At 40.9% G+C, this 15,547-nt stretch overlaps 1 protein-coding gene across 2 annotated transcripts in view; it reads right to left on the reverse strand.

The window, feature by feature from the left end:
• Window positions 1-14,838, reverse strand: part of tent2 (terminal nucleotidyltransferase 2) — a 41,975-nt gene extending 27,137 nt beyond the window's left edge. The window contains exons 1-11 of one of the 2 annotated variants that reach the window (XM_014174924.2): window positions 14,644-14,838; window positions 14,234-14,430; window positions 9,139-9,252; window positions 8,725-8,968; window positions 8,424-8,538; window positions 8,204-8,295; window positions 7,066-7,129; window positions 6,423-6,489; window positions 5,992-6,068; window positions 726-854; window positions 539-582 (exon numbers count right to left, since the gene is read on the reverse strand). In XM_014174924.2, coding sequence (XP_014030399.1) covers window positions 539-582; window positions 726-854; window positions 5,992-6,068; window positions 6,423-6,489; window positions 7,066-7,129; window positions 8,204-8,295; window positions 8,424-8,538; window positions 8,725-8,968; window positions 9,139-9,252; window positions 14,234-14,376 — 1,089 coding nt within the window. In that variant the 5' untranslated portion in view covers window positions 14,377-14,430; window positions 14,644-14,838. Of the gene's footprint in view, window positions 1-538; window positions 583-725; window positions 855-5,991; window positions 6,069-6,422; window positions 6,490-7,065; window positions 7,130-8,203; window positions 8,296-8,423; window positions 8,539-8,724; window positions 8,969-9,138; window positions 9,253-14,233 lie in introns of both variants that reach the window. The other variant, XM_014174923.2, reaches the window with a different exon arrangement.
• Window positions 14,839-15,547: the final 709 nt, after the last annotated feature.

Raw genomic sequence — 15,547 nt, forward strand, 5'->3', positions numbered from 1 at the left:
TTTTATTGTCACATACACCGGATAGGTACAGTGAAATGTGTTGTTTGACATGGTCAGTCATAGTACCGAGCCCTTGGAGAAAATTATGGTTAAGTGCCTTGCTCAAGGATGTTTTACCTTGACAGCTCAGATATTCGAACCAGCAATCTTTCGGCTACTGGCCCAACCCTCTAACCCCTAGGCTAGTTAGTAGTGAATGCCATCTTATTTTTTTAAAGCCATTTTAGCTCTTGCCGTTAAGCCGACATTGCCTGCCTTCTAGTCACGTGTTGCTATGTAACTCCCCTGGACTTGCCCAGGGCAGGCCTGTCCCCCCCAGTGTAAGAAACCTGCTAACAAATGTTTGTGCTATGAAACTAAATAAACACTACACTCTGAACCCCAAAAACATCTTTGCTAGATTCAAGATAGGTGTAGTTAGACAAATCAAGGAAAGTAATGACATGTCGTTTTATTGGAATTTGTAGCCTAAAACGACTTAATAAACCTGTAACGTAGCCTGTTTTTGTCGTTTAAGAGTAAATGTAAATTTCCTTACTGGATATTCATTCTGCAGAGAGGGAATTACTGGTTCAGGCAAAGCTGTAAAGACAGAGACAGACACACTGGGTTAAACAGTGTAGTGGTTAACCTCGAAAAAGGAATGCCAGAGGTATATTGTAGTTAGTGCAGGACCATGATTACTGTGTGTGTGTGTGTGTGTGTGTGTGTGTGTTTACACTCACTCTGTAAGTAGTGTAGTACCATCAGTACAAGAGTGTAGCTGCTGAGTGTTCCTTTACTGGCGTCATTTATCCTGTGATGTCTGGCCCACCTCTTTACCACCAAGATGATGGGACGCACACGCCGCTCAGCTATATACACACGGAGCGAGAGAGAAGAGGCTAGTATAGAATTGTAACATAGTGGGGCACACATCCAGCACATTGTATGAGTGTGTAACAGGGTTAGAAATACTCTCCTTATTGAAATGTGACTTTCATCCAAATGACCTGTTTTGATATTATTAATTTGTTGTGAGTGGCGGAATGTGGTAGTGCAGGTCTGTGGTTACTCTAGAACAGCATGTACAGTGCATTCGGAAATTATTCAGACCCCTTGACCTTTTCTACATTTTGTTACGTTACAGCCTTATTCTATAAGGGTATTGTGTGTAGATTTTCCTCATCAATCTACACACAATACCCCATAATGACAAAGCAAAAACAGGTTTCTATAATTTTTTTGAACATTTATTAAAAATAAAACACTGAAATGTCACACTTACATAAGTATTCAGACCCTTTACTCAGTAATTTGGCAGCAATTACAGCCTTGAGTCTTCTTGGGTAAGACGCTACAAGCTTGGCACACCTGTATTTGGTGAGATTCTCCCATTCTTCTCTACAAGATCCTCTCAAGCTCTGTCAGGTTGGTTGGGGAGAGTCGCCACACAACTATTTTCAGGTCTCTCCAGAGATGTTCCATATTGTTTAAGTCCGGGCTCTGGCTGGGCCACTCAAGGACATTCAGAGACTTGTCCGGAAGCCACTCCTACGCTGTCTTGGCTGTGTGCTTAGGGTCATTGTCCTGTTGGAAGGTGAATGTTCGCCCCAGTCTGAGATCCTGTGCGCTCTGGAGCAGATTTTCATCAAGGATCTCTCTGTACTTTGCTCCGTTCATCTTTCCCTTGATCCTGACTAGTCTCCCAGTCCCTGCCGCTGAAAAACATCCCGAAGCATGATGCTGCCACCACCATGCTTCACCATAGGGATCATAACAGGTTTCCTCCAGACGTGACGCTTGGCATTAAGGTCAAAGTGTTCAATCTTGGTTTCATCAGACCAGAGAGTCTTTAGTTGCCTTTTGGCTAACTCCAAGCGGGCTGTCATGTGCCTTTTACTGAGGAGTGGCTTCCGTCTGGCCACTCTACCATAAGGCCTGATTGGTGGAGTGCTGCAGAGATGGTTGTCCTTCTGGAAGGTTCTCCCATCTCCACAAAGGAGAGGTCTGTCAGACTGACCATCAGGTTCTTGGTCACCTCCCTGACCAAGGCCTTTCTCCCCCGATTGGTCAGTTTGGCCGGGCAGCCAGATCTAGGAAGAGTCTTGGTGGTTCCAAACATCTTCCATTTAAGAAGGATGGAGGCCACTGTGTTCTTGGGGACCTTCAATAATGCAGAAATGTTTTGGTACCCTTCCCCAGATCTGTGCCTCGACACAATCATGTCTCGGCGCTCTACAGACAATTCCTTCGACCTCATGGCTTGGTTTTTGCTCTGACATGCACTGTCAACTGTAGGACCTTATATAAACAGGTGTGTGCCTTTCCAAATAATGTCCAATTAATTGAAATTACCACAGGTGGACTCCAATCAAGTTGTAGAAACATCAAGGATGATCAATGGAAACAGGATGCACCTGAGCTCAATTTCGAGTCTCTTAGCAAAGGGTCTGAATAGCGAAAAGGAGGATACCTTGTCAGTTGTACAACTGAATGCATTCAACTGAAATGTGTCTTCCGCATTTAACCCAACCCCTCTGAATCAGAGAGGTGCGGAGGGGCAGCGATAATCGACATCCACGTCTTCTGCCCCCTTGCTCAGGGGCAGAACGACAGATTTTTACCTTGTCAGCTTGGGAATTCGATCCAGCAACCCTTCGGTTACTGGCCCAATGCTCTAACCACTAGGCTACCTGCCGCCCCTTACAGTATACTTACAGTACCAGTAAAAGGTTTGGACACACCTACTCATTCCAGGGGTTTTCTTTATTTTTACTATTTTCTACAGTGGAGAATAATAGTGAAGACATCAAAACTATGAAATAACAAATAAGAAATCATGTAGTAACCAAAAAAAGTGTTAACCTCTTGACGGTCGCCTAGGATAGGGGGCGCCACAGCGCATTTTGAAAACAATGTGTGCCCATTTTAAACGGCCTACTACTCAAACTCAGAAGCTAGGATATGCATATAATTAATACTTGTGGATAGAAAACACCCTAAAGTTTCTAAAACTGTTTGAATGGTGTCTGTGAGTATAACAGAACTCATATGGCAGTCAAAACCACGAGACAGATCGAAACAGGAAGTGGAATTCTGAATTGCGAACTCAACTTCATCACGTTGCCTATTAATCACACCGTGAGCTATGGTTCATTGAGCACTTCCTATTGCTTCCATTAGATGTCCCCAGTCTTTACAAAGTGATTTGAGTCTCCTACTGTGAAAACTGACAGATTGACACGCTGTGGAACGTGGTCACACGGAGAGGGCCATCACCATTATGACGCCGGCGCCCCTGGTTACCCTCCCCTTTCGAAACGTTTTGAAACACAATGCAATCGTCCTCCTCGAATCTTATTGGAGCTCTGGTTGAAAAACGCCCTAAAGATTTATGTTATACAACGTTTGACATGTTTGAACGAACCTAAATAAGAAAAAAATGCATTTTGTTGAAAGAGTAGCCCCGCGCACGTCCGAACTTTTGGTGCAGCCTTCAGAACGCGCTAACAAGAACAAGCTATTGGAACATAAAGTATGAACTTTTTCGAACAAAAATACATTTGTTGTGGACCTGGGATTCCTGGAAGTGCCTAAGGATGAAGATAATCAAAGGTAAGGGATTATTGACAATAGTATACAAGACTAGATTTGATATGCGATTGTTCCAAGATGGCGCTGACCTGTATTGCTAGCCTATTGTTCTGAGTATCGCATCCCCTTTTATCGCAAAGTGTGATTACCCAGTAAAGTTATTTTTAAATCTGGCATTACAGGTGCTTTCAAGAGATATTCATCTATAAATCTTAGAATGACAATATTACATTTTAAAAATGTTTTCGAATAGTAATTTAGTAAATTGTAGCGCTGTTTCACCGGATGCATTTGAGGGAAAATAGTTAGTCAACGTTACGCGCCGATGTAAAATGCTGTTTTTATATATAAATATGTATGAACTTTATCAAACAAAAGAATGCATGTATTGTGTAACATGATGTCCTAGGTGTGTCATCTGATGAAGATTGTCAAAGGTTAGTGCTGCATTTAGCTGTTTTTCGGTTATTTGTGATGCATGTGGTTGGTCGGAAAATGGCTATGTGGCTACTTTTACGATATACTCCTCTAACATAATCTAATGTTTTGCTTTTGCTGTAAAGCCTTTTTGAAATCGGACGATATAATTTGAAAAAAATAAAACTAAAAATATTCAATGTTGTTATGCTAATGGCGATAGGATTTTACGCTGGATGTCCGTCCCGTATGCCGCACAGGGGTTAAACAAAATAAATGTTATATTTGAGATTCTCCAAAGTAGCCACCCTTTGCCTTGATGACAGCTTTGCACACTCTTGGCATTCCTCAACAAGTTTAATGACGTAGTCACCTGGAATGCATTTCATTAAACAGGTGTGCCTTGTTAAAAGGTCATTTGTGGAATTTCTTTCTTTGTTAATGCGTTTGAGCCAATCAGTTGTGTTGTGACAAGGCAGGGGTGGTATTCAGAACATAGCCCTATTTGGTAAAAGACCAAGTCCATATTATGGCTCAAATAAACAAAGAGAAACGACAGTCCATCATTACTTTAAGACATGAAGGTCAGTCAATCCGGAAAATTTCAAGAACTTTGAAAGTTTCTTCAAGTGCAGTCGTAAAAACCATCAAGCGCTATGATGAAATTGGCTCTCATGAGGACCATCACAGGGAAAGTAGACCCAGAGTTACCTCTGCTGCAGAGGATAAGTTCATTAGAGTTACCAGTCTCAGAAATTGCAGTGCAAATAAATGCTTCACAGAGTTCAAGTAAGAGACACATCTCAACATCAACTGTTCAGAGGAGACTGTGTGAATCAGGCCTTCATAGTCGATTTGCTGCAAAGAAACCACTACTGAGGACACCAATAAGAAGAGACTTGCTTGGGCCAAGAAACACGAGCAATGGACATTAGACCAGTGGAAATCTGTCCTTTGGTCTGATGAGTCCAAATTTGAGATATTTTGGATCCAACTGCCGTGTCTTTGTGAGACACAGTGTAGGTGAACGGATGATCTCCGCATGTGTGGTTCCCACCGTGAAGCATGGAGAAGCATGTGTGATGGTGCTTTGCTGGTGACACTGTCAGGGATTTATTTAGAATTCAAGGCACACTTAATCAGCATGACTACCACAGTATTCTGAAGCAATACGCCATCTCATCTGGTTTGCCTTAGTGGGACTATCATTTGTTTTTCAACAGGACAATGACCCAAAACACACCTCCAGGCTCTGTAAGGGCTATTTGATCAATAAGGAGAGTTATGGAGTGCTGCATCAGATGACTTGGCCTCCACAATCACCTGACCTCAACCCAATTTGAGATGGTTTGGGATGAGTTGGACCGCAGAGTGAAGGAAAATCAGCCAACAAGTGCTCAGCATATGTGGGAACTCCTTCAAGACTGTTGGAAAAGCATTCCTCATGAAGCTGGTTGAGAGAATGCCAAGATTGCCTTGATGACAGCTTTGCACAAAGGGTGGCTACTTTGAACAATCTCAAATATACTTTGATTTGTTTAACACGTTTTTGGTTACTACATGATTCCACGTGTTATTTTATAGTTCTGATGTCTTCACTATTATTATTCTACAATGAAGAAAATAGTCAAAATAAAGAAAAACCCTTGAATGAGTAGGTGTGTCCAAACTTTTGACTGGTACTGTATGTAAATAAGGTATCTGTTTTTTGTTTTTAATACATTTGTAATGGGATATTGGGTGTAGATTGATGAGGGGGAAAAAGTATTTAACCAAATTTAGAATAAGGCTGCATGTAATGTAACAAAACGTGGAAAAGGGTAAGGGAATGCACTGTAAAAAGAAAGGAGAATAGCCACACTGTTTAGATCCCCAGTTTTAATGTCAACCACAAGCACAAACTAATGATTTAGTTTAACCAGTAGCCAATAGCTGGAAGAGGGTGAAAGGTGAGCGGTGACAGTTAAGCATTGATGGGTGTTATGTGTGTGACCTAACCGTAGGCGTAACTCCTCAGCAAGAAGGTGTTTCTGATCCCTACAGTGTTGTTTACGTTCAGATCAAACTCGACTCCACTGGAGAAAGAGAGAGGAAGAGATAAATACATTTTTATTGAGGTTTGATATACCTAGTCCATTGCCCATGCACTGTTCTACTGTGGAAATTGACCATTAGTAACATGTACATATTTCTGTCTGTAAAGAAATGAATGACACACAGCCGTATTGTGTGAAGGAGAACCTATACGCTTATATCCAGTCAGCCAGAGGAATATTCGCTTCACCTCAAGAGTCTGGTTGTTCACAAGGTTTCTTCTCTTCCTCTCAAGGAGTCTTTCCTTGCCAGTGTTGCCTCTGCCTGCTAAGCCTAAATGTGTTTGTGTAAATAAAAAATAAAAATAAAATGTGATTGATCAAGTTTCCACCCACCTGACTTTGTCTCTGAATTTGAGGATGGGGACCTTGGCTCGGATCAGCTGCGGTCTCTCTATGTACGCTGTGGACCAGAACACACACATATTCCTCAACTCCACAAGACCTTACACACATATTTTCGTTACTATGACTACCTAAAGTGAACACCATTGTGTGTGTTTAGTTCACCTACATCTATATATCAATGATTCTGGCTTCACCAGGGAACTAGAGCCATCTCGAGGCCATTGAGGATAAATACAGCTGCTCCTTTATCATTACTACACAAACTCATGGAACAAGATGGGCCAAGCCCACCGATCTGACAGGTGACAGCCATATGGTGTAAACAATAAAGCGGAACCTTATCTAGTCCTTTCACGTACAGTACCAGTCAAAAGTTAACACGTTTTTGGTTACAACATGATTCCATGTGTTATTTCATAGTTCTGATGTCTTCACTATTATTCTACAATGTAGAACATAATAAAAATAAAGAAAAACCCTTGAATGAGTAGGTGTGTCCAAACTTTTGACTGGTACTGTACTAGTGTTCATAATGGATCGGAGAAAGGGAGAGGAGACAAGGAAAAGAAGCTGATGAAGAGTATTGAGAGACACAGCTGAAATGTGCTTAAACAGCAGCGTTAGTACTCACAAAGTCTGTAGAAGAGCTGCTGAATGAGACTGAGTACATACACAGCATCATTCCTCTGGTCAACCTGACAGAGAAACAGACATGGTCAATGGGCATTTTATTCACAGAAAGATAGACGGGTTAGCTGATAGTCACAAAAACGATGCGCAAGCTTCAATGGGGCAGAAGTCTGTGTGTTGTTGTTATTCTAGATGGCCAAATAGCTAGCAACAATGACAAGAAGCTGCCATGTTGGGAACTGTAGATGGCTCGTTTCACAATGTCTTGTTTTGAGGTGTTTTGACTGATGTCACGTCTATGCTAATATAGCCGTGTGTCTGTAGCTAGGTTTCCATCCAATTGGCGACAGATTTTCAAGTAAATATTCAAAAAATCTGCATAAAAACAATATGTGCATTTTACCACGAGGTGTGTTTCCATCAAAAGCTGTGTGTGAGGACATAGTGCACAATAAAAACACTTTTGTGCTTAAGTTCCCATGTACCAAATAAAAAACAGAAGTCCAATGCGTTTCAATCGAACTTTCAACTCTACCAATCGGTTTGTCCCAAAGACTGTTGTGATAAATAGCAAATGTGCCCAATCTGGTTTTGGCGCATGCTTTTGAGACAAGAGTTCGCTGATAATTTGGACAGGGTAGGTTATATGACAAGATAGGATAAGAGCAAGATCATTATATTTGATAAAGCACCGATCATCATGTCACCAGCATTCAAATAATAGCCTACCCTCGATATTTATTGGAAATTTGCATGATCACCATGCACTTAACCACCATGTGAAGTTCATCATAACTTATTTAATCTGCCTATAAACTCATGCTTTTCCACATTGTGGTGATAGGCCTACAACATAACATATTTACTTCCAAGTTTACCTCAAAATGATAGTTACTATATCAACATTTGCACATAAAGGTGTTTCCACCACAATTGTCGCATATTCAATTTCACGACAAAAAGATTATCCACCCTTGTCTAGCGTATTTTGTTTTCTTGACATTAGGAAATGTTACCCACAAATTTCCTGTTTCCACCAGGCCTGTTGTGACTTTTTTTATGCTTCAGGTAATTCATCTGCATTAAATGGTTGGATGGAGATCTGGTTTGCGTGTGTTACAAGTAATTGACACACTCACTGGTGCTGCTTGGATGACCAAACAGAGGTCAGCATCACTGTTCCTGCTGCCGAAACCACTGAGAGAAGAACCAGCCAGGTACAACCTCACCACTGAGAGAGAGGAGAGAGAGAGAGAGAGAAGAGGAGAGGAGAGAGAGGAGAGAGAGAGAGAGAGAGAGAGAGGTGTAGAGAATTATGACAGTAGGATGATTTAGTGTGTGTCTGTGTGTGTTACATACATGGGAAGAGTCTCTGGATCTCTCTCTGTAGTTGAGCTCTGCACAGCTCCTTCCTCTCCAGGTCAGTCGACTGCTGCTGGCATGCCTCAAAAAGCTCCACCATCTGACCACTCAGCTGAGAGACACAACAACTCACAGCATCTGTACTGTTACACACACGTGCTATCCCACTGGGACTTGTTTTCCCATGATCTCTATTTGTTTGTGTATATCCATGTGAACGTGAATGTAAACGCCCGGGTTGGATAAAAAGAAAACCGCTACACATAACATGTATTATTATCATGATCCTAAGGCTTACCTTGTCCTTGGCATAAGCCTGCAGTGAGCTACGAGGGTTCTCTCCCCACAGGGGGGGCATCCGTGGGGCAGACGGTTGGGGGCTGAGAGGGGAGTGCTGGATTAGGGTAGACTGTGTTTCCCTGGGGCCAGGGCGGGATACAGAGGGAGAGAAGCCGACAGCAGGAGGACTGCCATGATGGGGGACAGGGGAACTGAAGTGCTGCCTCTTTAAATTATACGGGCTGTGGTCTCCACTGTGCCTCCTAGTATACATAGGGAGAAGACACAGGAGCACACACACACCGGAGAGGAAGACACACACACACACACTTTAGGAAACTGCAACATTTCAGGTCTAACGTTTGGAAATGGTGCCTGTGCTAATGAAATAGGACAGGTAGAAGAAAACATAGAAAGAATAAACAAGCCTTACTTCCTCCCGTTGGCCAGTGCAGATGCATGAGGACCAGGTGGGGTGCTGGGACTTGGCTTCCAATCATATAGGGGAATATCTGAAGGACCTGCAGGCAGGGACCGACCATGGAAACTACACACACAGTGAGAATAGGTTAACACACCAGCATGAAATATCTCAGTAGTCGATAAACAGAGCAAAGAGATCAAGTACATACAAGTAGCCATACAGACTAAAGAGAATGCATTTGATTCTGTATTGCTTGCGCACATATGGCACAAATGCAGGATTCATTTTCACAAGGTTAGGAAAAGAGAAGTGATTTGTCAGTTGAGGAAACAGGAAAAGTAGTCTGCACCCAGGTTTGGAAAGTCTTTGATAATACTTTTGGGTCTTTCCATGTCATTTCAGCAAGTCATGACACCCACCATCTCAGATTGTTCCCGAAATCGTTTTTGTAGTTAGAAACAGATAAGATTAGCATTCCTGCAACATTTTTTGAAATATAATTAGATCTCTGAGAAATTAATCTAATTGATTTCACCCAAATTGTGCATTTTAAATTATATGAATCATATAATATTCAATAAATATAGTACATGAAATCTGATTTGGACCCCAAAATATTCGAACAATGTGTGAAACATGAGGATTCCAAAGAAATTGTGAAAAGCCACACACGGACCACCCACACCAATCCCAACCCAACAAGTTTGACAAGTAGTATGGAGCTGCAGCTCAGTGAATTTGTGAACGTTTTTTACCCTGTTCAGAGAAATTAGTCATTGAAGTTGTTAGGTTTATATCCCATCTTACATCCTGATATTACCAGATTCTGACCAGTAGATGGGGCTTTTCCTGGTATTCTGTGATTAATTTAAAAATAATCCCTCACCCCTCAATGGTTCACCCAAAGTACAAAATGACATATTGGTTCCCTTAACCTGTAAACCAGGATTCCCCAACTGGCTGCCCGCAGGATTTTATTTGCCCCCCATTATATTGGTTTGGGCTTCTTGTGGTCAATTTGCAGTCGTAATTACAAATAATATGTAGTTCTGGCCCCCTGACCATATGCTCAACAATAAAAAATTAAAAAATGTCCCGCGGCTGAATCTAGTTGATGATCCCTGCTGTAAGCAGTGTACAACAGCAACCCATGCTTTGGTTTACCTGCAGTGAAGCAAACTGGTGAGGGTCCAAAAAGGTGACAAAATAATTTTTTATTAAATTTGCATATTTTCCGAAAATAACAAGTACATAACACATATTTGAACAATCTCAATAGTCAGGAAACATGTTTATGGTAGGCTGGCATTTCTTAATTGATGACGTGGGTCGAAGATTATGTTTTGGTTATTTAGATCTCCAGTCACCTTTTGTTTCCTGAATAGGTTTACTGTTAATGTAACTAGCGTAAATATATACTGAACAAAAATATAAACACTACATGCAACAATTTAAGATTTTACTGAGTTACAGTTCATATGACAAAATCAGTCAATTGAAATAAATAAATTAGGCCCTAATCTATGGATTTGACATTACTGGGAATGCAGATATGCATCTGTTGGTCACAGGTACCTTAAACAAATGGGCCTCAGGATCTCGTCATTTTTGTGCATTAAAAATCCCATCGATAAAATGCAATTGTGTTTATTGTCCATAGCATATGCCTGCCGATACCATAACCCCACCTCCACCATGTGGAACTCTGTTCACAACGTTGACGTGAGCAAACCGCTTGCCAACACGACGCCATTTACAGTTGAAGTCGGAAGTTTACATACACTTAGGTTGGAGTCATTAAAACTCGTTTTTCAACCACTCCACACATTTCTTATTAACAAACTATAGTTTAGGCAAGTCGGTTAGGACATCTACTTTGTGCATGACACAAGTCATTTTTCCAACAATTGTTCACAGACATATTATTTCACTTATAATTCATTGTATCACAATTCCAGTGGGTCAGAAGTTTACATACACTAAGTTGACTGTGCCTTTAAACAGCTTGGAAAATTCAAAAAAATGATGTCATGGCTTTAGAAGCTTCTGATAGGCTAATTGACATCATTTGACTCAATTGGAGGTGTACCTGTGGATGTAGTTCAAGGCCTACCTTCAAACTCAGTGCCTCTTTGCTTGACATCATGGGAAAATCAAAAGAAATCAGCCAAGACCTCAGAAAAAAATTGTAGACCTCCGCAAGTCTGGTTCAACCTTGGGAGCAATTTCCAAACGCCTGAAGGTACCACGTTCATCTGTACAAACAATAGTACGCAAGTATAAACACCATGGGACCACGCAGACGTCATACCGCTCAGGAAGGAGACGCGTTCTGTCTCCTAGAAATTAATGTACTATGGTGCAAAAAGTGCAAATCAATCCCAGAACAACAGCAAAGGACCTTGTGAAGATGCTGGAGGAAACAGGTACAAAAGTATCTATATCCACAGTAAAACGAGTCCTATATCGACATAACCTGAAAGGCCGCTCAGCAAGGAAGAAGCCACCGCTCCAAAACCGCCATAAAAAAGCCAGAGAACGGTTTGTAACTGCACATGGGGACAAAGATCATACTTTTTGGAGATATGTCCTCTGGTCAGATGAAACAAAAATAAAACTGTTTGGCCAAAATGACAATTGTTATGTGTGAAGGAAAAAGGGTGAGGATTGCAAACCGAAGAACACCATGCCAACTGTGAAGCGCGGGGGTGGCAGCATCATGTTGTGGGGGTGCTTTGCTACAGGAGGGACTGCTGCACTTCACAAAATAGATGGCATCATGAGGAAAGCAAATTATGTGGATATATTGAAGCAACATCTTAAGACATCAGTCAGGTAGTTAAAGCTTGGTCGCAAATGGGTCTTCCAAATGGACAATGACCCAAAGCATACTTCCAAAGTTGTGGCAAAATGGCTTAAGGACAACAACGTCAAGGTATTGGAGTAGCCATCACAAAGTCCTGACCTCAATCCCGTAGAAAATGTGTGGGCAAAACTGAAAAAGCGTGTGTGAGCAAGGAGGCCTACAAACCTGACTCAGTTACACCAGCTCTGTCAGGAGGAATGGGCCAAAATTCACCCAACTTATTGTGGGAAGCTTGTGGAAGGCTACCCGAAACATTTGACCCAAGTTAAACAATTTAAAGGCAATGCTACCAAATAAACTTCTGACCCACTGGGAATGTGATGAAAGAAATAAATGCTGAAATAAATCATTCTCTCTACTATTATTCTGACATTTCACATTCTTAAAATAAAGTGATGATCCTAACTGATCTAAGACAGGGAGTTTTTACTAGGATTATATGTCAGGAATTGTGAAATACTGAGTTTAAATGTATTTGGCTAAGGTGTATGTAAACATCCGACTTCAACTGTATGTCTACCTCACTTTAGCACTTCTCTACTCCACAAATGGTGTTGAAGAACTCAGTACCAGTAGTCTGAAGCCTCTGCTCCTGTGTTGCAGGAAGTGCTCTGTTTAACCATCTAGTTGCACTTTACCAGACTGCACACTTATCGCAACTCAACACTCCTGCTGCACCACCAATCCACAGCTGCACAGAGACAGAACTGCATTGCCACAAACCAAGAACACTACCAGTAGGTCTATGTTACACAGCATTTTGTAATAGTCCTTATTTTTCAGGTTGTGAAAACCAACCAACACAAGTGCTGGAACAAGGTAAGATTAGAGACGTGTCCAGCTGAAAAGCTTTAAGAAGAGTGGCATCAGTCTTTAAAATGTAATATAAAATGTTAGGAAGAAAGGCTGGGATGCAAAAACTCTAGCGATCTATATCTGTGTTAATTGACGTTTTCAGCCTAGTGCTCTTTATCTAGACAGGTTACAGCAGTAATGAGTGGTAAAACATAAAACATGGTCATACATAAAACATCTCACACATACATGGTGGGAGCTACTGTGGATCTCTCCTACTTTCATGATGTGTGTACTAGTTAAATTATTTGTCAAGATGCAAAACCGTGCGTCTTTGGAAGATAAAAGTTTGTTGTGAGGAGGTAGGAGGGGGGCATTATTCATGGTCACAACCAGGGAAAGCCATGAAATCTTGGTCAGAGCCTAACAGGTCCATCGTCAAGTCCATCGTTCATAGCCGCAAAACATCGCAACCCATAGCCAATGGTCTTCACTAATATTCTACAATGTAGAGAATAGTAAAAATAAAGGTGTCTCCAAACTTTTGACTGGTACTGTACAGACACACACATACATTGCACACAGGCTGTAAAGTAAGAGAATAGTTTCTGAATGTACTGTATGCAGGAAAATAAAAGTAAGGCAAGTGATGTATCAGAAATTGTGTAATGGCATTATAGTCAAACTAAAATATTGTCATATAATTATAAATACAGTTTATACACGTTTTATACATATGTTCTGTATAAATAGCCTCTAAAATATACGTAAACAGACCATATATGTCTCAGATTTTGTTTTCTTTTAAAGCTGTTATTGTTATTATATGATACAATATGAGTACTTGTTGCATTTACAACTTATCTAAGTCCTATCATCAACTGATTTGAGCCAGTGTTTGGCTGTGGATTGACTGGATTGTTTGAATGAAATGTTGGAATATTGGCACTTAATTTGAAATGTATGGAATCATTCTCTAAAACGGATTGGCTAGCTAGCTAAGACACAGAGTGCAGATACATTCTTCACATTCACTGTTTTACAAAACAACTTATCACAGCACTGGCAAACCATGGTCGACCAACTCCCTGACCAACATGGCTGACCTTTGGACCATCATAATAGAGGTTTATTGCCTTTCTAGTATGCTAAATCCTAATTCAATGGGCACAGTATTGTCCCATGAGGTTGCGGGGCTAGCCCATCATGCACATCAGTTTTTTTGTTACTCTCTTTACTACAGGTGGCTCGAGAACAATGACCTTGTACACAATTTCGAGGACACTTTTAGACTCTTGAGCAATGCTTTCAGAACTACCGGCTTAAAAGTATACAAAACCTCTGTTCAATTTCTTCAAAAACGTGTTCTCTTTAGTCTATATGGACATACATACATACATAGAAAGACCCACCCAGCAACATTATTCCATGGGATTGCCTTACTTTGTATTAGCGATGTTTCGTGGGGCCTCAGCTAGTTGCTGGTGATGTTGAAGGAAGGCCTGAGGTAGCGGGTAGAGTCCATTACCGTGCCCGTGTTTGGAGTTGTAGGGCGGGCATCCCGCTGGCGCAGCACTGGGGTACATGTTGCTGCTCACGGAGGTCCAACATCAACTGCGCCTCGGTGTATTGGTCTCAGGCTAGATGAAGTACCAAGAAACAACGCCGAGATCTTAGCCAGCAGTCTTAAATATTTTTATCATTTAGCTAGCAAGCTAGTTATGCTAAGTTAGGTAACGTTAGCTAGCTAGTAAGCTAACGTTAGCGGTTTCACTTGTTAGTCTGTTTTTGAGTCTCTGCATCAACATCTGTTAGGCTGGAGAAAAAAAGTATTGCAGTAAAAACATGTTTACTTTGGAGATTCGGAGTTTGCTCGTCAATAGCTCTCGGACAGAAGGTCCTAGGACGATGAGTGATACATAGAATCAGATGATGGTACAGAGCTAGGTAAACCCTTTGTGTTTACCGATAGTCGAACTCTTCCCTTAACAGAGGCAATACGCTGTTTTCTTGGGCTCTGGTGATTTAGGGAACATCGTCAAAGTGCAATACCGATAATTGCGTGTAAGCTACAAAAATGTTTTTGTATTCCTATTCAGAAGGGTTACACCTATATGAAGATTACATACTACATGGCACCTCCAGTCACTGAAGGGCCCCGCATTTGTATTATTTACCTCTAGCGACCAAGGGGGCTATATTTGACCCATTTACAAGGAAGCTTCCTATCCAGGTCAAATGGAGATGTAAAACCACATAATGTGAAGTCACTGACCCCCTCATCCATGCTATATTAATGATATTTCCAGTTCATCACTTCCCTGATTTTACAGCCATATTTCTTGTGATAGGTCTGTATTTCAATACCTTCCTATCAATATAAGCTACAAATCTAGAAACAAGTGTGGTGGGTTCCTTTTCAGCTCTTTCAAAATTATTCCCCTTTGATTTTGTACAAATATTTATGCTTTTATTATTTGTTCACGTACAGATCTAATATTCTTTAGCTCTATCCAGATGGTTTTGAAATCTAACACTGAAAAGTATTTTCAATATTGTGTATATATATATATATATATATAGATATATATATATACTGCTCAAAAAAATAAAGGGAACAATAAAATAATACATCCTAGATCTGAATGAATGAAATAATCTTATTAAATACTTTTATCTTTACATAGTTGAATGTGCTGACAACAAAATCACACAAAAATAATCAATGGAAATCCAATTTATCAACCCATGGAGGTC

This window comes from Salmo salar, chromosome ssa26 (genome assembly GCF_905237065.1).
Source record: "Salmo salar chromosome ssa26, Ssal_v3.1, whole genome shotgun sequence".
Classification (NCBI taxonomy): domain Eukaryota; kingdom Metazoa; phylum Chordata; class Actinopteri; order Salmoniformes; family Salmonidae; genus Salmo; species Salmo salar.